General features: G+C 46.5%; 1 protein-coding gene across 1 annotated transcript; it reads right to left on the reverse strand.

Moving 5' to 3' along the window:
• Positions 1-368: 368 nt before the first annotated feature.
• On the reverse strand, positions 369-22617 carry CD80 (CD80 molecule). Its single transcript, XM_031505872.1, has 6 exons — positions 22514-22617; positions 10816-11139; positions 9174-9455; positions 7016-7141; positions 4215-4338; positions 369-2801 (listed from the first exon to the last, which is right to left on the reverse strand). The coding sequence occupies exons 1-5, from the start codon at positions 22593-22595 to the stop codon at positions 4232-4234; spliced, it is 921 nt and encodes a 306-aa protein (XP_031361732.1). The 5' UTR covers positions 22596-22617; the 3' UTR covers positions 369-2801; positions 4215-4231.
• Between the last annotated feature and the right edge of the window lie 1347 nt (positions 22618-23964).

The raw sequence follows: 23964 nt of genomic DNA on the forward strand, positions 1-23964 counted from the left end.
TCCCTCCACCCCCAGCAAAAGCACAGCACTGAAATTATTGACCCTCCACTTTCAGAGTAGGTAACCCAAGTAATGGGTACAGTGAGAACACTTTACTCTGGGTTTTGCTTTTGCAGAGAACCTCTTTGGAGGGAGAAGGATGATCTGTGGCTACACTGCTCAGCTAACCCCTGGCAAACTGAGAGATGTCAGGGGTGTAGAAGTCACAAGTTGTTACCTGAGTGTCATTTTGTCATTGCTGTCAGCACACTGGACAGAGCTGTAGCTTGATGCCAGCTGTACCTGGTACAGTTTTGTCAACACCTGCATCACCTACCTGGATGCTGTGAGATGGTGACTAACATGAACAACAGAAAGGTTCTACACAGTGCATAGACAGACATCTTTTATTACTAATGAAAGGAAACTAAATTTAAAACTTATTTTTAATACAATTGAAGGAGGAACCCCACTAAACAACATTATATACAAAACACCCATGGTAAACAGAGCAGCTCACTTGCTACAATGACACAGATATAAAGCTGAGAAGGTCTCACAGAAACCATTTGTGTACAATTCACTGAATACAGCATAAGGCAATAAAAAACATGATCCAGAGTATTAGTGCTTAATGAAAAATGAACCAAATAACCTGATGCTAGAAATATTTATCAGTGAAAGTTTTGGATTCCTTTAGAAGGAGTTACTGGAAGTGTTACTGGAGTCTGCGGTGATGTGGAAAGGTTTAGCGCAGAGCAAAAGAAAAACCCTTCACCAGGAGGCTGCACAATGACTGGTCAGGAGCAGAAGAAGAGAGCATGGGATAGTGAGAGGGAAAACATGCTGCTACAACTGGCAGAGCTGTGGTGTGGCTGGCAAGGTGCAGCTGCAGTGTGGTTACAGGGAAGAACACTGTTGGAAATCAGCAAAGTTGGAAGTGAATGCCAAGAGAGGGTGGTCAGCCTGCAAGGAGCTGGTGGTTTGTGCTGGAGCAAGCATAGGCTGAAAGAACAGGAAATCTGAAAAGTGTGGGACACATCACTCATGCACCAAGTCCTGCAATAGGGTCAGGCAGCCTTTTGAAAACACCCTGATTTCTATCACTTGTGTTCTGTTTGCAGCCAGAACACACAAGTGCAATTGCTTCCTTAACCCCCAGTTTACCTCCTTTTCTCTGTCAAAAACTCCTCTGTAAGAATGTCCTGAAGTTCCCATTACACTTGCTACAATGGGAAAGCAGTAAAAAGGTGATGGCACAGCGTGACTCTGCAGGAGTAGGAAGGAAGCATTGTCTTATTTTTTACTTAATCCCAGAGCTCAGTATCCTATAAACCACTTTTAATCCCCCTATTTTCTCTAGCAGTTTCTCAATATGTACCAACTGGAAAAAAAGTGAAATGGATGGACTATGTCTTTGCTGTGTCCTAGGAAGATAAGCGGCTCAAATAACATCTCACAGAGAGGATGGCACTGTGCTTTCAGACTGGTTTGCCTTGATAACGTGGATAGAACAGCGAGGAATAGGTACAGCTTGCAGAGCAAAAGGGAAAAATGTTCCAGTCAAATTCAGGGCAGAGTTGCTTAGGAAGCTTATTGGGGGTTGGGGCATTTTCCTCCTTTCCCCTCAAAATGAGAAGCCATTTTTTTCCTACACAGTAGGCAAGAATGTCACCTGGATCAGACGAGTCCTGTTCAAAGTTATCATCTGGTAGAGAAATTCCTTCTAGTCCTGGGTGTGTGGAGAGAACACTGGCAGAAAGCGGCGATGTTCGGTGCAAAGTAAATATCCTTGTGCTGCTGTGAGAAACTCCCAAAAATCTGCAGAGCTTTCCCTAACAAGTATCCCATGGCAGTTTACACACAGAAGCAGACCCATGTTTATGAAGCAAGGCCCCGAGTTACATTTGATTACAGTAGATAACACGAGATCACCACTGGCTGTCACACAAGTTCCAATGGGGCTTTACAGGTGTGGCTGGGAAGGAATTGGCCACGTGTGTGCACAGGTGGTGTGCCCTCACACAGCAGCTGAATGGAGGAGCTGTACCTCGGTGCTGGGGTTGGTAAGGCTGTCCTTTCAGGAGAGAAAGGGTACGAGAACTTGTGCCACTGCAGTATATAAGCAATATTAATTAGCTCTTAGGAGTGCTGTCAGTGTGTACCATTCCCTAAAAAGTTCTCATAGCGCTGCAAATAAGCATGAGGCACACAGACTCACTTCCAAGGTGTCTTTTTTTCATGAAAAATGTGTCCACTATTTCCTTTTCAGGGGAGAAGGGATGCGTATCTGTAACAGTTGAGTCCAAATCCAAAGTCCTCCAGCAGGAAGTTCAGATATTTGCGTGAGGCTGAATATAAAATAAGTTTTGGCTGCTCCCACTCACGGCATGGAGGCACAAACGGACAAGACTGCACGTCAGGATTTGGGGTGTCCCGAAGGGCAGCTCCGTGTTACTGAAGGGGTAGGTGGGCATGGGCTCCCTGCTAGGGCTCTGCCTGATTCTCACAGAGGCAGCATCAAAGCCAGAGGTTGCTGAAGCCTTGACCTGGTGTGGCACTGATGACACGCTTCAGCCCCGCTGCAGGAACACGGAGGGTCCTCTCGGCTGGAATCCCAGCGACCTCTTGTAACGAGGCCGCCGCACAGCTTCCACCGTGGGCGGGGGCTGCGCTGGTCCGCAGGAGGTTGTGTTTGAGCCGTGGTGAGCGGAGTTTGCTGCTGCCGCCACCCCCTTGCAGAGAGCCAAAGGGTCCATGCAGCAAGCATCACTGTACAGCCAGCATGGAGTCTGCAGTGCGGGATGCACAGCGTGAAGAACCTGAGGGACCCGAGGAAAAGATTTCACCGACTTTTTGTTTTTCACGCCTTACATGTACCCCGGTAATGCTGCGGAGCCGACCAACAGGTATCACCTGTGAGAGCCCTCCACAAGAGGGCTCCTGGTCCCTAAACTCGGAGCTGTTCTGAGCGGGCAGGGCAGCCTGGCCCTCGCTCCCTGCAAAACCCTTGGGAACAGAGTGAGGATGATTAATGAACGTGCTTCCCTGCTTAAGCAGCAGCAGGACATGGCTCAGTGCATCACGAGATGGCAGCCAGCCACCAAGGAAGCCCAGCTTCCATCCACAGACTGCAGCTGTCCCAGGCGCTGGAGCTGGGAAGCACCAGCCACCTACAGGAAAATCCTGACAAACTTTTACAACAAAAGAGAATGGGTTTATTTTGTAGGTGAACTCCTGCCACTCGCATCACAAAACTCCCCAGAATTCATGCTAATTCATTCTAGTATCTGTTCCAGACAGGGCCTTCCCCAGAGGAAAACATGAGTGGGTGGTCAGGTTTGGAAATGAGACAAGTGGCCTGAATGAGAGTTTCCCCTCCTTTCCGGCTCCAAACTATTAAACTTTTAGATTCTGCAGTGGACAACCTGACAAAGTTGTGACTTCCAGGTCCCCACAGCTGCTGCTCTGGGGCATTACCCTGGCAATTCTGCAGGCATTACCCTGGCAATACTGCATGCAGTGGCGAGAGCAGAAATGCAGTCACCTGGATAATGATATGAATAAGAACAGTTAACTGCTAATCTTCACTTAAGTGTCTTTTTGGAGGACACAGCCCTGAAAACTGCTGAGCTTTCAAACCAAAGCAAATATAATCTTTTGTAATCATAAAACCTTGGCAAGTCAGACTTTCCTAGCCCATCTTTTCTAACACCCCATTATCAAAAGTAACTCCTTTTAAAATAGGAATGCTTTCTGGGCAAGTTTGAGGAAGGAAACTTTCCCTTCTCTGTTCCTCCAGCTGCTGAAGGGAATGGACATATCTCACAAGTGGACTGGCGTGTCTCATCATACTGGGAAAACTGGAGTTGTTCTTTTGTTCCCCCTCCCTTACCACCATTTGGTCAATCCTCAGTTTCTATCATCAGTGATGTTCCCACGTTGAGGCATCAGATCAGGCTCACAGGGAATCAGCCGGAACCTCTAGGGGTAAAGCCACACGTGGCACCTGAGGTAGGGATGAGGAACTCACAAATGAGCCCAACAGGACAGGCACTAAAAGACAGCCCAGTGTTTAGTTGGGAGGCCCATAAAATGAGCACAGGGGCAATGGCAGGGGATGTCACTGCAGATCCTGACAGCTGGGTGACACGTGGTGTTTTGAGCTAACATTGCAGAAGCATGTAATGGTATTTGAGAAACTGTTTTGCCAAGAGAAGAGTGAAGAAAATTACCTGCAAATGCTATCTGGTCATACAGATGATGTTTCAGCTGTCACTTTAGAGCTCATGGGTGCCTTTGTATATTCTTTCACAGTCTCTTCCACTGAATCCTGGCGCTTACAACAGTGAGAACAAACTGAAAAGAAGATCCCTTGTTAGTATATGAATATGGTCATAGTCTGATCTGAGAGACAGCTCTGTTACAAATAAATACGATCTATATAGTGTCATATGGATAAAGCTGCTCTCATTAGCACAGGGCTAGAACCTTAGCCTGGCACAAGAACAAGTTGCTACATGCTGAGATAAGGTCAGAAGGGAAATAATGATGGAAGTTACATGTCACTAATTGCAATTTACCTATTGAGTGAAAGAATGCCTGTTTTAAAACCAACAAACTCAGTGCTTTAAGAGGATCTCATATTAAGCAAATCCCCTTAATATCTCACCATCTATGACTGAATTTTAGTAGTTCAAGTTGAATCTTGTTCAATTGTGCTAGCACAAATTATGCAATGTGAATCCTAAACTATTCTTTAATCTTGGTCACCTCTAATCTTCGTGCTTTGTGTTTTCATTCTTAAATTACTGCCAAGTAGGCTGAGCTCCTCCGAGTAGGTGGTTGTGAACCTCAACACAGCACCTGATTGTTTTGGCCACCACAACAATCATGTATCTGAGAACTCTTCCGTTTTCTTTTGCTCTGCCTTTCTATTCTTTCCTCCCACACTTCAGCTCTTTGAAGCATGGCTTTTTGAGAAACCACTCTTAGCAACTCCTGACTCAGCTTTCCATGGCTCAGAACAACAGAGGTACTCTCAGACCTATTCTGAGCTCCCATGAGAGCTCTTGAGAGGTGACCTGCAGCAGCAGCCACAGGAAGCATCTTAGGGCAGATACTTCCCTTCCCAGACAGGTGGCCATGCACTGCAGCACTGAAATGGGACAGCTACACAAACTGAAAAGCTGGATGGAAGCTCTGGCTTCAGTTTCTTACACTTCTTACAGTTTCTTTTACAGTTTCTTCCATGCCTGGTCTGGAAATTGGCTGAACCAAATAGCACCACCTGACTCAGCAAATCTACACCCTGTGCATATTATGGAAGTGGGACTAAAAGGGAAATTCCAGTTAATCTGGCCGTGTGCCACGCTGTTTGCAGGTGATTGCATTCTACCACATGGGTATGCTTTTTACATCTGCTTAAAAGCAACTCAGTTCCTATATAAAAGGCTATTTCAGAGTGCTCCAGGATCTTGCTAATTTAATGGTAAGGAACCTTTTAATTTCCAGCCTATAATTGTTGAGAGCCAAACCTTCCGATTCCAGTTCATTTTCTCCTATAATTAGAAGTTCATTATACATGCAGCTAACAGCTCTGATCAACTGTGATTTTCTTGGTTTCAGCCTGCTTGTTGCTTTCCTGTTGATACAGCCCCAGGGAACAGCAGGGGAGAAGAACTGGCACTGGTGTCATAAGGGCACAGAGGTGGAAAATGAGGAGGTGCACAGGAGGACCCAGACTCACTGCCTTCCAGAAGCTTCCTTTCTTTGTGATAAAACACTAAAAGGAAATTAGCCCAGCTTGACTCAATGGTCACGTTGGTTTTTGAAGGGATGTGGTTGATGTGGAGGGGAAAAGAAAAATAGTAGAGTGCTCCACACATCTGACTGGGGAGTGAATTTGTCTAAAATTGAAGTAGAGGTTTCAGAAGACACAAGCAAGGCAAACTTACAGGTGGCTGTAAGTGGGCTGAGTCCTTGCTGCCCAGAAAATGACCTTTTCCAAAGGGCAGTACCACAGGCAGGTGGTGTAAGTGGCCTGAACATAGAGCCCTCAGTGTGAGATTCTTGTCCCCAGATGTGGCTCCCCCAGTGACCTGACAGACATCAGCTGGGTGTTATTTATCCTCATGTGTTGTAAGGCCTGCTGTCATTTTCCAGGACTGCTCTACAAAGCTGCTCACAGGATGTGGATGAGGCACCTACTGCTGTTGACTTTCAATCCTACCTGCCTTCATGAATCTATTAAATGCCTGCCCACATCTTTTGGGGACTTTCTGGCAAGGTCAGCTTAGACATGATTAGGAGCAACAGCTGACAGATAGGATTTTTCTGAGGATAAAAAAGTAAATTACTCAGCTGTCCACTAACCCTGAGATATTTGAGGTCCCCTTTGCCACTGAAAAACTCTTGGAGACTTCTCTGGAGTTACTGAAGACTTCATAAGATGGGACCAGACACTTTACCTGTGCCATTTTTGGCCATACAAAGAATACAAATCTAAGTCTCCTGGTTGGTGTTCTCATAAAAGTAGGACATTGCTCTGCTGAAGTCTTTCCTGTGGCTCTAACACTAGGTGTTTTTGTTACTTTGGCTCAGTGACTTTCTGAGGAATTAAGTAGGGTGTGGAGCAATATCCAATTTTGAAGCTCTCATTGCTCAGCTTGTGTCTATCATGATCACCAAGATTCTTGGCATCTTAAAGCATCTTAATACATAAAAATGAACCTTTGTGAACTTCTTCATTATCCCTGATTTTGGAAATATTTTGATCTGCTGTCAAAACTCCCTGTCACCTCTTCACTCTCAAACCTGAACTCAAATGTTGCCTGCACACAAAATGTAGGAAAATCATAAGCTAGACTTAGATTTTGTGACAGTGGATGCTAAAAGGAAAAAAAAAAAGAAAATTAGAAAAACGAGAAGGTGATACAGAAATACCTAGTGTGACAGTAAAGTTTCTATAAATGTGTATCTTACATAGAAACTCCATGAGCACTAGCAGACACCTTGAAAAAGAAGCTGCACTTACCATGCCTTGGGAGGTATCTTGCTGCCAGGGTGATAGCCACAATGAAGATGATAACGATGATAATTGAAGCAGTAATGACATTATAAGATGGATGTACAGGAGGAACAATGCAGTTGTTTGTTTTTTCTGAGACAGGAGAAATAAAACATAAATAAATGGCCCAACAGGATATTGGCATTTTCATGTAAAAGCAGGTATGTGAATTTTGGGGTTCTGGCCAACTTCTAACTCGCTATTCAGCCTGAAAATGAACTTAATCAATATACAAGCAAACAAAGCTGAAATTTCACCTAAATTTCTGCCATTCACCCACAATTGCTAGGGGCTGAAATTTTTAACACATCCACAGAACGTAAAAAGCTGGGTCTTCATCCAGAACAGGACTGAGACAAGAAATATTTAAAAACACATGAGCTGTTTCAGGGAAAATAGCTAGGCTTGGTGGAAAAGTCTAAGTTCACAGTTAGAAAATTTCTGCTCTCAAAAGTACTCTGCAGTTTTCTTTGCTGTTTTCATCAGATTTATGACTATTTTTTTTGCCTTTGGATTCACAGGTGAAGGAGGAGGATGCATTTAACAGTCTAGACTTTTTTCTGCATGGCAGGAACAGTGTTGTGGCAGAATTCAGTTTTAGTGTGTCTGGAGCCCTTGGCTTTTCACCATTGGAGACGGTGGAAAATCCCATTCTACCACTGGGATTTTAGAGTAAATACTGAGCCATTCTTGTATAGGACAGGACTTGCTGCATGTCCATAGGTCTGCAGACCTATCTGCACAGATCTTCAGTTCTTCCACCATCTGCATCTGGCACAGGTAAGCATTGTTCCCCTCCTAAGGCATTAATTAGCCTGATCTGCTGTTCAGTCTTCCCCTCAGGAGGGGATGCAAACCTCCAAATCTGCAGGGGTTGCCTTCTACATTTACCAGAGGCTCTGTTCTGTCTGTAACTCAGTGTTCATGAAAGGATTGTTTGGAGGACCATTTACACCATACCAAAATGGTAGTGGTTCCACATCCTATTAGTCAAAAAAATGGGGGGTTTGTGACTGCTGTGGCTGTGTCACTGTTGACTGCACTCTCCTCTGATTACGGATTTTTTTTTTTTTTTCTTGTTCTCTGTTTCTGTGTATCGAGCTATTCATAACCTTATTCTCCCTTCATTAGGGACATTATGTTCTATATCCAGCAATAGCCAATATTCATAAAGCACCAGTTCCTGGCATTTGTTCTGAAGCTGAATGGCACCTCTCCCTACAAGCCCCTTTGATTTCAGTAAGATAGATGAATAAGCTACCTTGATGAATAAAGTACAACTCCCTAGGAAAAATACTGCTTCTCTATCTTCCCTTGAAGGTGCCCTTATCTCCACAGTAAAAACATCAGGCCCAGAGACATTTCAGAATACTTTTTTGGTAACAAGATGGGAAAAAAAAATCCTTTTGGTTTTACAAATTTTCTTGCAAATCCCCTTCTACTGCAAAACATCTGGAATGTAGTGTGCTGCCTTCACTCATGCTGTTTCCACTTGTGCCTCAAGCTTTTCAAAGCACAGACTTATCTATTATGCCATCACTTCTAAGCCATGCTTAGATGGAAGTGATGGAATTCTTTTCGTATGAGTTAACCCTATATTACATTTGAAAGCAGAATTTTGTCTAGACCCCAGCTGACAGTTTCTTTCACTGAAGCAGGGACAAACATGCTTGTTAAATGAGGAAATTCTTTTAAAGTGCAGCCTGTGGCTTTTAGAGCAGACACATTTCTCTGGTCCCCCCGTTCAAATACCAGGTCTGTGTCACACAGCGGGCAGCAGGACCATGCTGGTATGGAGTGGCACTGGATGGTGGCAGCCACAGCCTGTGGGAGCCACCAAACGTGACATTACCAGATCACAACAGGACCCAGTTCAGCTCTCAGTCCAGCTGTAGTAGAGCTGCAGGAAGACAGAGCTGCTTCTGCTTGTTAGTCACTGTTGTAACTCTCCCTTTCCTACCACGGCTATCTTCCAGCCTCTAAAATATTTTGGTGCGTTGTTCACAAGCGGGATCATTGGGTAATCCTTGCATGAACACTTGCACAAAATCTGCTGCATTCTTAGAGAGGCAACTCAGCAGATTCAACCAAATGGTTCTGTTACAAAAACATTAATAAAACATACTCAGAGGCAAACTGGTAGACTTGGCAAAGCCACTGTATTCAACGGAGCAAGTGATGTTGATGTCTTTGGTCACGTTGAGCACCAGTTTTCCGGTGACATTGTATGGGCTGAGGCTGGACTCGGACACCCAGCTGGCATTCCACTCCACGGACACATTGTTGAGGGCTCCAGAGATTTTGGGCTTGGGGAAACCCCCGTGAGAAGAACATGTTATCACCATCTCAGTCGACTCGCACGAATCGGCGGACACCTCTGCCGTTATGTTGGGCTTGCTGAAGTCAGCTGAAGCAAGAGGGATTTGGTTACCATCCTGTCAGGCCACAGCCAGGTTTGCAGCCCCCAAAACCCACGGTCAAAGCAAAGACTACCCCACAGGGCATTCACCACGGGAAGTTTTTTCTGCCTATGGGCTAAAATACCAAGCAACCAGTCACTAGTGAAAGAAACTTGCTCAACACTGTGTGGCTGAGCAGTGGCAAGCAAGGAGAGACAGTTTTCCTTCCAGGCCCGCTCTCTGTTGAGCAATACCGCACTGCCATCCAGCCCGGAAAATCTCTTCAGACATCCCAGCCTGATTCCAGCATTTCCCTTTCCTGATCTCCACAATAACTTGATCCCACTTCACCAAAGGGAGCAGAAGTCTAGCATAATTATTTCAGCTGGCCTGTAAAGACAGCAAGGGGATTTCTGGCTGGAAAGAAACTGGAGTATTTGTGGACAGGAAAAAAGATCCGTAGTTTTTTATGCAGTTAACTTCTCAACCCTCATAGTTAAAAAAGGGTGCTGGCAGTACACTTCCCTTTTTTCATGCCAGTTCCCAGAAAGGTCACTAAATTTGTCTCCTTGCACATATGCCCTCAGACCAGCAGGAAATGGTCAAACCTCAGGAGCTCGTCTTATTTTGTTGCCAAATCTCCTTCCAGATGAGGAATGCTCCTTCACTGACTTGTCTGGAACATTCATGTAACTCTCTGCTGTTAAAGGTATTCAAATATATATTTATATATGTCACCAGTGTCTCTGTCTTTGGTTGAGATCAACTGCCACAAAAACACTGGTGGAAATGGAAAATGTCAGTGGAACTTTTTGTGGCCTCTAAGAAAATATTCAGATTCATTTTGAACAAAGGAATTCTGTTTCTTTAATGTAAAAAGCCTCAAAGGTCCATGATGAATTCAGCCTTTGGCTGTGGAGCTGCAGTGCAGCTAGTTGCACAGGGGTTTGGATGCAGGGCTGGGATGCTGCCATGGCCACCCTATTTCTCTTTCACTTTGGTCTTGCTAAGGGCAAGACTAAGGGCTTGGTCTTGCTTTGCCCCAAAGACAGCAGAGGCTTCCTCAGGTAGGAGGAAGTCACCAGTGGTACCTGGGGAGGGCCCCAGGAGGGATCCTTTCACAAGAGGAAGACATCAAGGGGAGGAGGTTGGGTTGGTGGTGGGAAAAAAATTTCTGTACCTGGGGTAGCTTTAGAAAGGTAAGAAGTGAGGCTGCTGGAATGGAAGCAGTTAACACATCTTCCAGCACTCTTTCAGGCTTCCTGATGGAAGTCTATCTGCTACAGTATGAATAAGGCTGGAAGAGCATCCTTCACCCCCAGAAGCTGGCACTGGAGTGCCTCAGATGTCAGGAGGCACCCCACCTACCTGTCACAAAGAGGATGACAGACTCTCTACACACGAGAACAGAATTGCGCTGAACTACACACTGGTAAGAGCCATTGTCCAGGATTTCCATGGGGGAGATCCACAGGGTGAGGTTCCAGGGGTCCATCTCTGTCCGGTTCTGGTACCGCTCGTGCTGGAATATCATATTCTCCTCTGGGTAGGCCAGCACCACATCCGTAATGTTCTTCTGCCAGTAGACACGGTAATTTTGTAGGCTTTCTGAGCTGGGAATTTCATGACAACAAGGCAGGCTGACCTTTTCCCCCACTTTGCTTTTGACTACTTTGTTCTCCAGTGCTTGGCCTGCAGGTGAGGGACAAACAAAAGTCAGTGAGTCAGTGGTACAGCCTTGTGCCAGGACCTGTTGCCTAAAGTTCACCCTTTTTGGCTCTGATTCCTCACATCCCTCATCACCCACAGAGCTGTTTTACAGCTTCAGCTCTGCACTGAGGGGAGCCATCCTTGGGCATTGCCTTGTACATCTTGCTCCAGTCCTACTCAGGATCATGACCAATCCACAAGGATTGCTGCATGGATTGCTGAAGGCAAAGGTAGAAGAGGTGCTTGCCTGAACAGAAATTTTGCTAGCCCCTTTAAAAACAGGGATAGAAACACACATGCACAAACTTCTGTCTCCTCTGCGCTCCCTTTTCAGAGCCTGGTGTTTGGAAAATCTGCGTAACTCTCCACTGGGTTCTCTGCATGACTAACAGCACCACAGTGGACTATTTGTTCAGGGGGGCTGGGGGATTTTTGGTAGTTGTTTTTTTTTGTCAAATTAAAAAACCCAAAACTTCCAAGATCCCAGAAACTAGAATCAACCATACAATGATACACAAAGGTTGCAGCCACACTGTTATCAGTCTTCCAGCATTAACAACTGAAAAATTTTGCCTAGTCTAGCTAGAATGAATTTATCTTTATGAAAGCTCATGGGATGACTTGGAACCAGTACAGATGTTCCCCAACTCCTGGCCAGTGACTGTGCTGGTGCCATACCTGGAGTACATGGGCTGACAACAGTAAGCTGAGACCCTTGCAGGGTGAAATTAGGTACAACTCTGTGAGCAGTAATTCCCCTACTAAGCACCCCGCTCTCATGATCCGCCTTGCTTTCCCACTCCTTCCTCTTTCCAGTGGGTAAAGGTTCACAGGCCTGACATCCGAGGGAGCAGCTCAGCAAGGAGTTCCTGCTGCTGCTGAAAGGTGACCCAGCATGAACACACAGCCCTGTGCTGCACCACAGGGCATATGGCTGGGCTTTCACCCAAGTCAGTGCAAGCCTGGGGATGATGTGCTTCATCATCATCATTGTAACCCGCCTTTGTTAGTCCAGAAGATCAGGTTGCTCTCTGTCCTGCTGCCTTAGCACTCATCTCCAGTGGTGGAAGTGGGATATCAATCTGTTACACTCCACTGACTGAGAGCAGAAAAACAAGCAAATAGCTTTCTTCAGGACAGAAAATATTCAGATTCCCTCTTATTTCCCTGCAGAACAGCGCAGCATCGCCCATCAGTGTAGGGGAGGGCCCACAAGCAAAGCCTCTGCCTGAAGTGTGAGCTGAGCACTGCACAAAGCTGAGCTTCAGAACTGCCAGCACCCCAGCAAAGTCAGGCTGATGCTGGCTCACTCTTGCTAGTCCCAGCCTAACTGCAGCCACGCTGTCCAGAGGCAGAGCGCAGCACTCGGGCTGGACCGGGGGATGCTGCACATTCACATTCAGCCGGTGCCCAAGGCAGCCACAAGCTGCTTCCCTGCCAGGCCTCATTTGCTTACCAGTGACTCACAGACCCTGGGGTGACTCACAGACCCTGGGGCCACTGTCACAGCAAGACCCCTGTGGCACAGCCCGGTGACTTGCTGACAATCCTACAGCTGCCAGTGCTGGAGGGAGACAAGCAGATGCTCAGCCAGTGCCTCCCCACAGCTGGATCTTGGGGCTGCCTGCTGGAGTAAAGCCCAGACACAAAGCCTGGGACAGAACATTTAACAGACATGTAGAGGTGGCACTTAGGGACATGGTTTGTTGATGGACTTGGCAAGGCTGAGTTAAAGGTTGGGCTCAAAGATCTTAAAGGTCTTTTCCAACCTAAATGATTCTGTGATTCTGTGAAATAAATTTCTCTCCCCTCCCCTGTTTCACTTGCATACTTGACATTAAATCTAGAAAACACACCAAAATACTGTGGAGGTCCTGGCAACACTACAGAATGTTTTAATATTAGTTGAATAAAATAGAATATGTAATTAAATTAGCAATTTCTTATTTAACTGGTTTCCCTCTACTCAGCCACTCCACTGGTCTTCCAAAGGGAAAGTTTCATTATTTTCCCCACACTGCCTGTACTTTCCCTTCTAAAGCATTGCAGATCCTGAGCAACCAAGCTGGGGCAGGCCAGGAGCTGCTCAGCAGACTGACCTCTGTCAGCCCTCAACTGGTAGCAAAATGAGAGAAAAATGAATTCTTCCACACAGGAGAAAATCTCCTTTGTCTTGCCAACCTTTGCAGCCTGAAATTTGGGATTTTTTGACATCAGCATTTAAATTGCTACTACTAGACCTACCTTGCAGGAAGAGTTCTTGCCCTTTCAGGAATGCCCTTTCAGCAATGCCCTTTCAGGAATGCACATATATTTTTGGCATTCACAACATCCTCTGGCAATGACTTGTGCAGTTTGATTACATGCTGTGTGAGAAAGAATTTCCTTCTGTTCACCTTAAAAGCAACCCACTTCAGGCTGTGATTGTTGAAGTTGCTTCTCCTGCACCTCTGTGTGTGTGTGTGTTTTTATCTTTGGCCACATCTTCACTTGTTCTCACAGTGCAGCTCTTACTATTATTGGAGAGACTCAAAAGAGCAGCCAGTCAAACATCCAGTCAAACTTTGGGATTGATAAAGATAATTTTCAATTTCCTTTTGCAGCAATAGGGGAAGAGTAGGTGTACAGTAAATGTCAGGGTGACATCACATCATGAGTTCTATGAGGTTCTCCCTACCTTGCCCCTCAGAGTCTCCTTTGCAACCAAAAGGAGAACAAAAACTTTCTCGGGAGTACATGTGCAGGGGCTGGAAACTCCTGCTGATGTCATGACAACCCTTAAAAGGCTCTGCACCCTCGAAACTGCAACCTGAATGCTGCTAGCCTGAAGGAACCAAAGTCCATGAAGAGTCATTCAGCCCTACAAAAGTCCCCTTTCACTTTAGAGGTGAACTGCAAAGCAAAAATGAAAATCCAGTTTTGTGCCATTTCTGTGCTTAACTCTGCAGCCATGCTGTGGGAAAGGTATTCACCATGGAAATAATTTTTAATGACTTTTCTAAAAACAGATCCCTCTGAAGCCCACCCCTCTGAAACCCACCCACTTTCTTGCTGTGCACACATATCACTCCATCATTGGAGGCTGGTGGCATGTGGCAATGCTGAACTGATGGAAGAGCTAACTTTCTCTTCCCTGGGCAGAAAATCTTGCTTCATTCAAAGCACGCCTGTGCTGCAGATGCCCCATACAGCAGGACTAACTGGAACAGAAAGGAGTATAGAGGAGAATTGTTCTTTCTTGTCCTGCTCCGAGAGTCAGGAGAGCTGTTGAGCCTGTATCCTTATTTTCTGCACTCTTTGCCCAAGCCTTGACTCAGAGAGCTTTGTTATCCTGACCACACAGGCAGTCAGACAGCACGTAAGAGCAGACTTCCTCTGGCACAGAAGTCTTGCAGAGACATTTGACAGTAAAAGACAGCTAAAGACCTAGCAATGCCCTGGAGAAGCAGCCTCAGACTGTTGGAAACCTCCAAATAAGTCCTGGTGAACAGAAGCTCCAAAGCCATTCTCTTTCCCCCCTGCATTCCCCATTTCTCTGCCCTTCTGTGCCTTGCTTTGCTTTTTTCCCTTCCAGTTCCTTATTTATTTTTGCAACAGCAGCTGGTATCTCTACTCGTAAATTAATGGCATCACTGACTTTGCCTAGGACCATGAACGTGGGATTCCCACTCTGCAGGTAATTCTGCAGCTCAAATCCCCCATTCTCTGTGAATAGCACATTCACCCCAAACTTGCATGATTTATCTTTGAGGTCAATGCAGTATTTTACAGGGATTTCCAAGTAAAACAAACAACGAGTCAAAAAATCAAGACATTTTGAAAAGCTGAATCTTTACAGGACTAGACACTCCCCCTCGATCTTGTCTTTATCCCAGGTGATTTTACCAATGAGGAATGAGATTCTCCCCAGGCTTTTCACAGAGCCAAAAGCCAACAAATGTCCTGTGCTACACGTAAAATGCTTTGTGTTTAAATCAGTGACTCCTGTGAATACACTGATGACAGAAAGACCCTGCTAGATGGCCAGATAACCTCTATGTGGAGACACTGGCTCAGAAGTGCATAAAAACAGTGCCTTCCTCTGTGTTTCATTGAAAAGACCGTGTGCACTAAGAAAGATGGATAAAACAGAGAAAAGTGGATGCTCTAAGGCCCTGCTGCCTGTCCTCTTTAAGGAGTCTGTGATTGCTGATTAACCCAGGCACAAGTGCTTGATGAGCCTCTGAGGTTCCTTCTTCACAGACTCCACTGCAGCAAGTCCAGGCATGCAAAGAGGACATGGCAGACCTGAAAAGGAGTGACCCTGTAACCTTGCACAACCCCAAACCCAACCTCTTATCACAAACCACGAGCCTGCTGCTGCTCTGGGCTGCTTTGGTGAAGCAAAGCAGCTGCAAATCCAGATGCTTTGCTCAGGTCAAGTTCCCTTACTCATCCCAAATGTGGTTAGAGAGGGGAGCAGAAAAAGAAAGCATCCCAAATAAAACCAGTGATGGACTTTGTTTACAGTGATTCCCCTCAGTTCCTTGTACCCTCTCACACGACTCAAGTGTGCCTGCAGCAGTTAAGTGAGAGGATTAATCCTAGTGCATGATGATGGCATGGCAGCTCTGAGGTAGGGAAATGGTCTGAACAGGTTTTTCTAAAAGTAGATCCCTGCTTGCTTCTGTGCTGTAACCTCAGGGTACCCCATACATGGTTTTATGCACTTCCCATCTTTATGCTGCATTCCTTCTAAACAAAAGAGTAACCCTGGTTTGCCCAGATCTATACTGTTGATTTGGCAATTATTATAACACTCCCAGGGTGTTTTGTTGTCCCCACTCCACCAGCTGCCTCCATTTCATTGTAATGCTGTTTTATTTTGTGCGTGTTTGCACATCTTCACCTTTAGTGAAGAAATTCTTGGAGCCATGAAGTGGCTGTGAAAACCAGAGGGTGATCTGCAATTAGCATCTGAGAAGACAAAATGGAATCTGAAATACTTTGGCAGAGGGGCTCACTGCAGCGCTGGGGCTGCTCCAGCCAGCTGACAGCTCTTGCTCCAGCTCAGGTTTCAATACTTGTGGAGATAAAAATCTCCTGCTTTCTGAGTCAGCCTGGGACAAGCCCGCTGCCCGGGTATGTCCAGTCTGCTGTGTTTGCTACCTGAGTAAAATCGCGACTCTGCACAAATCACTGGCAATTTTCTCATCTTGGCACCAGGCAGGAGGTCCGATCCAAGCACGGAGCTGGATATGGAGCCAGAGCTACTTGGAGATGGGGACTAGATCATGTCTTTCCCCCCACTGCAGAGTGCACCACATGGGCTCTGCTCAGGCAGGAGAGGCTGGAGAGCTCACTTTGTCCCCTGCCAACCAGCGGGGACACACGGCCGTGGGGACAGAAGGACGTCTTTGACTTGGAGAAACAAGCAAAAGAAGAGACTTCTGAACCTTCTCCCTTTCTCCATTCCCAGCCCATGTGACCGTGCTAGAATAAAAAAGGGCTGGGAGGGCCCCTAAATCTGGATGTCCTCAGAAAATTTGCATATTTTAGTTCCTTTAGAGATCAAATTCCTACATCTTGCTCAGCATTCTTTTGATTTCCCAGTTTGGGAGCAGAAACTAGATGTGGCATTTGTGTAAGAGGGGCTGGTGGGGGAGATTTGCCACAAAGACAGACAAAAATAAATTTGTTAATTTTTTCCCCTGCAGTCTCTGTCTCTTGCTGACAGGATCACTTTGTACTTCCTCTATATTTATCTTCCAGCTGAAGATGTTCTCAGATAATCTTCCTAATTCCTGCAGTACCACTGCCATGCATGCTACTGTCCTCACAGCAGTTTCTGAAATTGAGGTCCTCCCCACTGCTTAAGGCTGTAGTTTTCTTCAGTGCTTACTAAATCTCTGTCTCACATGCTCCCTAAGCAGCCAGCCCTCCCTTGAAACTGATAGAAGGTGAAAGTAGCCAGTAACTAAGAAAATCAAGTATGATACCTCTCACATAAGCCACTTCAAAGTCGAAAAATTACAAATTTTAATTTTTTTTTTTTTTCCTGCTGAAGTACTTGCCCACAGCCATAGCAACACTAACCAGTGCAGCTAACAAGGCTGCAGGCCTGCCAGCCATTATCTTGTTAGAAAAACTGGTCTGCGCTCAGGCTCTGCCTCACGGGTGATGCTCTGCAGACAGCCCCAGCAGTCACCCCGCGGCGGGAGGAGAGATTACACAGGCCTGGATAACAGCACGGCAGGGAGAATGGTGATTAACCGGAGAACCCCCGGGAAAGCTGAGCAGAGCAGCCCAGAGGGGTCTGCAAGCTCCAGAAGCTGCAGAGGGAGTGGAAGGAGAGGCTTGGGCAGGTGCTGCTGCAGCACTGAGGGCAGGGCAGGGCTCTCTCGGCTTTTGGGAACCGATGTCGGACAGCGAGCTCCGCTCCCTCTGAAGCACTCCCACAGGGACCAAATCCCCATCTTAGGGCATTTAGAACAACTCAAGAGGGTACCTGCAAAGGAGAGAGCAGCGATGTGCAGAGAGACTTCCTTCAGTCGTCTTTTCTAACAATTTTTATGTGATTGATAGCAACTGGAGCTCGCCAAAAGGTGGATGTCCATTTAGCTCAGAGTAGGTAGAAATGCCACCATTAGCCATCAGTCAGCACTTTCTTTTCAGTCAGGGAGTCCCCTGGGACCAATGGTATTTTAAAAGCATAACAGTGAAAAAGCAGAAGCAAAGCCTGTGGCATTTCCGAGTTGGGAAAGATTTACATACTCTCAAATGAACTCCTGAGACTCCCAATGGTGATGCCCATCCAAAGGGGACAGAACAGCTTCAATTAAACATAAAAGTTAATCTATTTTGAAACCAAACTGACCTCTTTCTGCCAAGTGAACAGACTTCACTGCATCCAGCACACCTGCCTTGCCACCCTATAGAAGACACCACATCCACATGAGCACAGCATTTATACTGGGAAACACATCCTTAAAAGGAAGGAGAAGCCTTCAGCCTGGAGAAGAGAAGGTTCCAGTGAGACCTTAGAACAGCCTTCCTAGAGAATGCTTAAAAGGAGCCTTAAGGAAGACTGGAGAGGGACTTTTCAGAAGGGCATGTAGCAGTAGGACAAGGGACAATGGCCTCAAGGTGAAGGAGGGAAGGTTTAGATCAGATATTGAAAGAAAGGATTTATCGTGGTGGGGGTGAGGTGCTGGCTCAGGTTGCCCAGGGGAGTTGTGGATGTCCCAGCCCTGAAGGTGTTCAAGGCCAGTTTGGGTAAGACTCTGAGCCACCTGGTCTAGTGGAAGTGTCCATGGAAGGGAGGCTAAAACAAATTAAGCTTTAAGATCCTTTCCAAAACAAACTCTGTGATTCTGTGAGAATTTCTCTGAACATGGGAATTCTCCCCCAAACTGGCATGACCTTGGGATGCAGCCAGACAAATAACTCATAATGATCTCATGCCTTCCCCATGCAAGCAGAGGGGATCTGGTTCCCCTTTCCCTTCCAATCCCACATGTTCTGCCTTGCAGGGCTCTCCAGAGTCTGGTTCAATATACCAGTCTTAAAAAAAAAAGAAAAAAAGGAAACTTTCTGCTAAGCTGGAAGGTGAAGTAGATAATCCAGGGATCAGACATGTACAAGGAAGAGGAGGATCACAAAGCCAGAGAGGAGCAGAATTGCATCTCTTGGTGGCAATGACTTGTTTGTACCCCTCAGCTGTGACTCCTGTTTGCATCTGTCCCCCTCCAGGGTGCACAGCATAGATGTAAAAGCAAACTGGCTCTGGAAAAAACTAAGTCACAAGAGAGGCAGCGGGATAGCATCAGTCATTTATATGAGATTAATTACCCCCATTAAACCACATTTGGAACTCAGAATCAAGGCAGTGATGAGCAGGAAAGGTGTGAGGGCGTAAGGATGGCATCTTCTGCTGGTAATCTACCACAATTAATAAAAGTGTCCACCCCAAACTTTGCATGTTTAAATGCAGGAATGTCCAACATGCACACGGCAAAAAGGATACAAATGTCTCAGTGATCCAAGAAATGCAAAAAAGCTGTTACAGTCAGAGCAACATGAGGTCACCGGAGCTATCTGGGTTCATTCCGATCTAACTGGAAAAAGGAAATTATGTGGGTGAAAGGAACATTTGACCCATAGCCTTACAAACTTGGCATTTAACTCTAGCTCTAACTTAACTTTTAATTCTATTTTGTGTGTAAAAATGTGGCTTATCTAAGTTTAATCTTCTGTGTTTTCTTTTTTCCTAAAGAATTCTTTAATTTAAGAAGCACTCAACAGAAGAAGTAGAAGTCTCTATAAGCAGAAAGCAATAGGCTTTAGCTGGGTTTCTGTTTCTCCAGACAAGTTCTTACAGCAGGTTTCACTCTGGATAGACTGACAAATAAAAAAAGGAGTTCCTTAGATACGCTGCCCTTGGTTTCAAAAGAGTTTTTTCCCACATGTCTGGAACAGGAGAGAGAAACTCATCCGAAAAAAGAAATTAAAACAACAGATGAAGGCATGAAGAGGAATAAGTCAGAAACTCAATTTGCATCCACTGATCAAGTGGGCAAATCCAGTATGTAAAGAAAAATTTCTGCCATCTCCACCGTGAAATCTGCCCAGCTCAACCCATACCAGAGCTGGCACAGAAATCAGACATCAAGCATCTAAAGCTCATTGATAGACACTTCAATATTTAAGGGTGGCCACAAAACAGGGAATTTTTCTCAGCCCTCATGGTCCCTTTCTGAAACCCAGCTCCACTCTGAGCTCTTTACTGGGAGTAACACCAGGGAAGGGGATTCCCGGAATGAGTTACTTGTGAGCCACTGCTCGCTGACAGAAGCAGATATTCCCCCTCCCTTCCCAACTCTCCAGTCACCTAGAAAAGCTGTAGGGAATTTTCTTCAAAACTTCTCAAAAAATTTCACTCCTGGGAAGAAACCAAGAGCTAAGTGGTCCCCAGCTGGAAGAAAAGACTCCAGGGAAGTTTAAAAATACTCCATGGGCATAAAGTTGGGTTTGCTGGGTCCCTGAAGTCAGTGCCTATGCTTTGTTTGCATACAGGGCAGGGAAAGGTCATACTGAGGGACTCCAAGCTATAGGATAACAAACTGGGACTGAGAACATCCTACAATTTGTAGGTAGGTGTGAAGGTGCAATGGCAGGACAAAACCAAGCCTATGGGGATACCAGCAGTGTATTCAGATAATAAATAAAAAAGTTTGTGCTGTTAACCAAAGCTGTTCTGCCACTTTCTGCTGAGACAAGGGAGTGTTGTTCATGGACACCAGTGTCTCCAGCAGCAGATGACATCCCAGAAGCAGCTCTAAATTACGCTGTCATTTCAGGTGAACATCAGAGTAGCAAAATTCAACTTGAAGGAAAATAAATGGATCTACACAGCTTGCACATGCATGAAATTCCTATGAAAGACAACCTTCAAATCAACCTTCAACCTTTCCTATGAAAGACAACCTTCAAATCCCTGTTAATTATGCCTCCCATTAATGTCTTCCACTGCTACGACATGAAAATTCAGCCTGGCATCCTCTCTGTTACTGTTTAATCCACATGGGCTTTACAGAGGGCAACTCTTTCCATCCTAGGATGCTACCTGACCTTCTGTAGTGCTACATCAGGGAGATGTGCCAGCATCAGGACACCTGGGCCAAACCAAGGACACGGGTGCTGGGAGCCAGCCCTGGCTGTGCCTTGATGTGGTCATGAGCAGTCCCATGTGGGTCAGTCCTGTAAATGTGGTGACTCACTCAGCAGTGCACAGAAAGTCACTGCCAGGGTGATGGCAGACACCCGGGGATCCACTATTTTGCCACAACAAGGTGAGAACTGGGACCTTGTGATCCCTGTGGGCAACCTTGAGAAGGCATTACCCACATGCACCAGTAAAGCTTTTAAAACCCAGTCCTTTGTGGGTACCGCACCAGTATTTTCCAGGAGCACTGATGTAGGAATGCTGATCTTCGGAGAGAAAGAATTCAGAGTGTGTGTGAGTGCATACAGAGAGAAAAATAAGTGCATCAGCTGTCCTGCTGTTATCAGTCTGCCAAGCACCTGCTCCTGAGGCACCAGGACTTCCATTGACTTGTTGCTTGAGAAGCATCTAAAAATTGTGCCCCAAAAGTAAAACTAGAGGAACACTTAGTTTTCTTATCAAACTCCTATTTCTAGTAGTGGATATTAGCATGCATCAAACTATACATCCAACTATACATCCTTTAGCCAAGGAACCAGAATTGTTTTCAGAGAAATTACATGTCTGGCAAATTACCGTATTATCGTAATTACATTATTAACATATCACAAGCTCTTAAAGATCTGAGACAGAAACAGTTCTGCTCATGACAGATTGTCTGCCTGATGCAAATACAAGCAAAATATATTTGTGCTTGACAGATGCTTTGCGAGCACAGAGGTAGGGGAAGGAGTGAGGGGAAGACAGAAGAGCAGAGATCCCAGAGAGACACTTGAGGTCATTGCTTTCTTTGAAAGTGAGCTCTGCAATTCACTCCCTACTAAATTCTAAATTCTCCAAGTTTTATCTTAAAATTCTGAGACTGAAACTCAAAATGAAACCCAGAATCAAATACCTCCGAGTTTCACAATAACAGCCCGAAAAGCTCCTAATTTTGCTTTGCTCGATTTTTAATGAGCACCTTAGTTCAGCCCAGCTTTGCTCTAGAGTATTGTTAGCTGCAATGAAACATGAAAATGCCAATAAGCACAACTTATTTTGCATCCACAACGAACTCCAGCTCAGAAGTGAATTTTGTGTGGTTTCCAGGTTAACATTTCACACATCTGAAAAGCCTCATCCCAACCCTGTTGAGACGAGGCGAGATTTGTGTGAACTTTGTGACAAGTCCTCAGAAAAGGACAGGGGACAGCCCAGGCAGGACTTCAATGGGGATTTGTGTTGTTGGAGAAAGAACTCTGCTGAGTTGTGCTGAGCTGCCCAGGAGGTGCAGAGCACTCCGAGCTGCCACCTTTGCCAATCTTTTCCACCACACACCCACTTTTAACCCAAAAAGCTGCAGAAGCCACTGAAACCTAAGCCCAAAGCGCTGTGCCGTGTGCTCCCCACAGACATCAGCTGACCAAAATCACTGTTATTTCTCTCACCCTGGCGGGGATGGGAGATCACCGCGCCTCTCTGGGAGCCAGCAACCTGGCGCGGCGGGAAGCCGAGAGCTGAGGGCTCCTCCGTGAAGTGCCAGCTACCCCAAACCCTGGGCTCGGCCCTGGCAGAAGGCACCAGGAGTGTCCTGAGGGCCACCATCCCCTGCTGGCCATGTGCTGCTGCTGGCTCCCAGCCCCTTCCCACACCCCCACCCTGGCTCCCGCTTACCCATCCCAAGGCAGAGCAGCACGCAGAGCCCGAGCCCCAGGCACGTCCTCGGCGCCGGCGGGCAGGCGGGCAGCCGCATCATCTTCCCGCAGCCCCTGGGCTGGCAGGAGAGGGGAGAGGTGCGGGGGCCGGAGCCTGAGGAGCCGCGGTGTCCCGTGTCCTTCGCGCCGTCCGCCGCCGCCCGAGCCCCGCGCTCCCTGCCCGGCACCCGCCGCTCCCGGGGCAGCGCCCAGGCCGGCCCGAGGCTCGGGGGCTGAGGGGGCTCAGTGCCGGGCCATGGGGCCCGGCTGCTGCCACCGCCTGCGGAAACACGCCCTGGCAGGCTGCAGGGGGAAGTCGCGGCGCCGGGAGGCCGCTCAGCCTCATAAGCCACCTCACACCGCCCACGGCTTCCTCGCGGGGCGTGTGCCAGGATGCGGAGCCCGCCGCCCCCGCGGGCACGGGGCTGCCTGCATCCCTCGGGGATGCTCTGGCGGTCCTCCAGCCAGGAGGGTGCCAGACAGAAGGGCCCTGCCTGGGAATGTCAGTGGCGGGCAGCGCTGGGGGCTTTGGGGGTGAAAATGCAGCTAAGTGAAACCCTGATGCTGCTCTGGGAATAGCTGTATAAAATTATGTTTGAAATTAAACACAATGCCTGCGCCACCATTTCAAGCTCAGCGGGATGTAATCCATCAGGAAATGGATTTTCCAAAGAAAATTTAAGAAGGATTGCTTAGGCTGCATGTGATGGATGTCATGGCTGAGCCCCTGGAGAGGGAGTAGGATGTGACGGCTGGGCCAAATGTGGATGGTTGTGGTGTCACCAGAGAGCATCCACCAGCCCTGTGGAAGTGGAGGGAGCACTTGCCTCCCCAGCATCGTGTCCTGCCTTCCCCAGAAGGTGCCCACTGCTCACCCAAGGCTACAAGGGGAGAGGCATGAACAATCCTTGTAGGCAATCCCTCCTTTGAATCCTGGGAGGGCAGAGACATCACTAACCCAAGCCAGTCCAGAGCAAATCCTGGGCAGAAAAAAAACCCCAACAAAACACTTACTAAATAAGAGCCCAAGGGAGTAAATGCACGCTAAGTGATGCAAATTTGTACAGATACTGCACACCATCCTGCAAAATAAAATAAGCCCTGGTATAGTGTAAGCAGTTACAGTGTAAGGGGTTTTATTTAGCTGTTATAATCACGACAAGAGGGTTGCACACTAATGAAAACTGGGTATTCTTCAAGGAGAAAAAAAGGGCAAATACAAATCAAGAGTAAAACAACTTATTTAAATGCAGACTTCTGGTTTGCTGATTTAAATTATTTTGATTTAAATGAAATGCATCCTTTTTATCAGAAATTATTTGCTGCTACATTGCTCCAGTTTTTTTTTTTTTTTTTTCAGTACAGGTTCCTTGAATTAGATAGATTAGATGGACTGGGTTGAATTACAAATCAGAATTTTATTTTGACATA

The sequence above is a fragment of the Lonchura striata genome, chromosome 2 (genome assembly GCF_046129695.1).
Source record: "Lonchura striata isolate bLonStr1 chromosome 2, bLonStr1.mat, whole genome shotgun sequence".
Taxonomy (NCBI): Eukaryota; Metazoa; Chordata; class Aves; order Passeriformes; family Estrildidae; genus Lonchura; species Lonchura striata.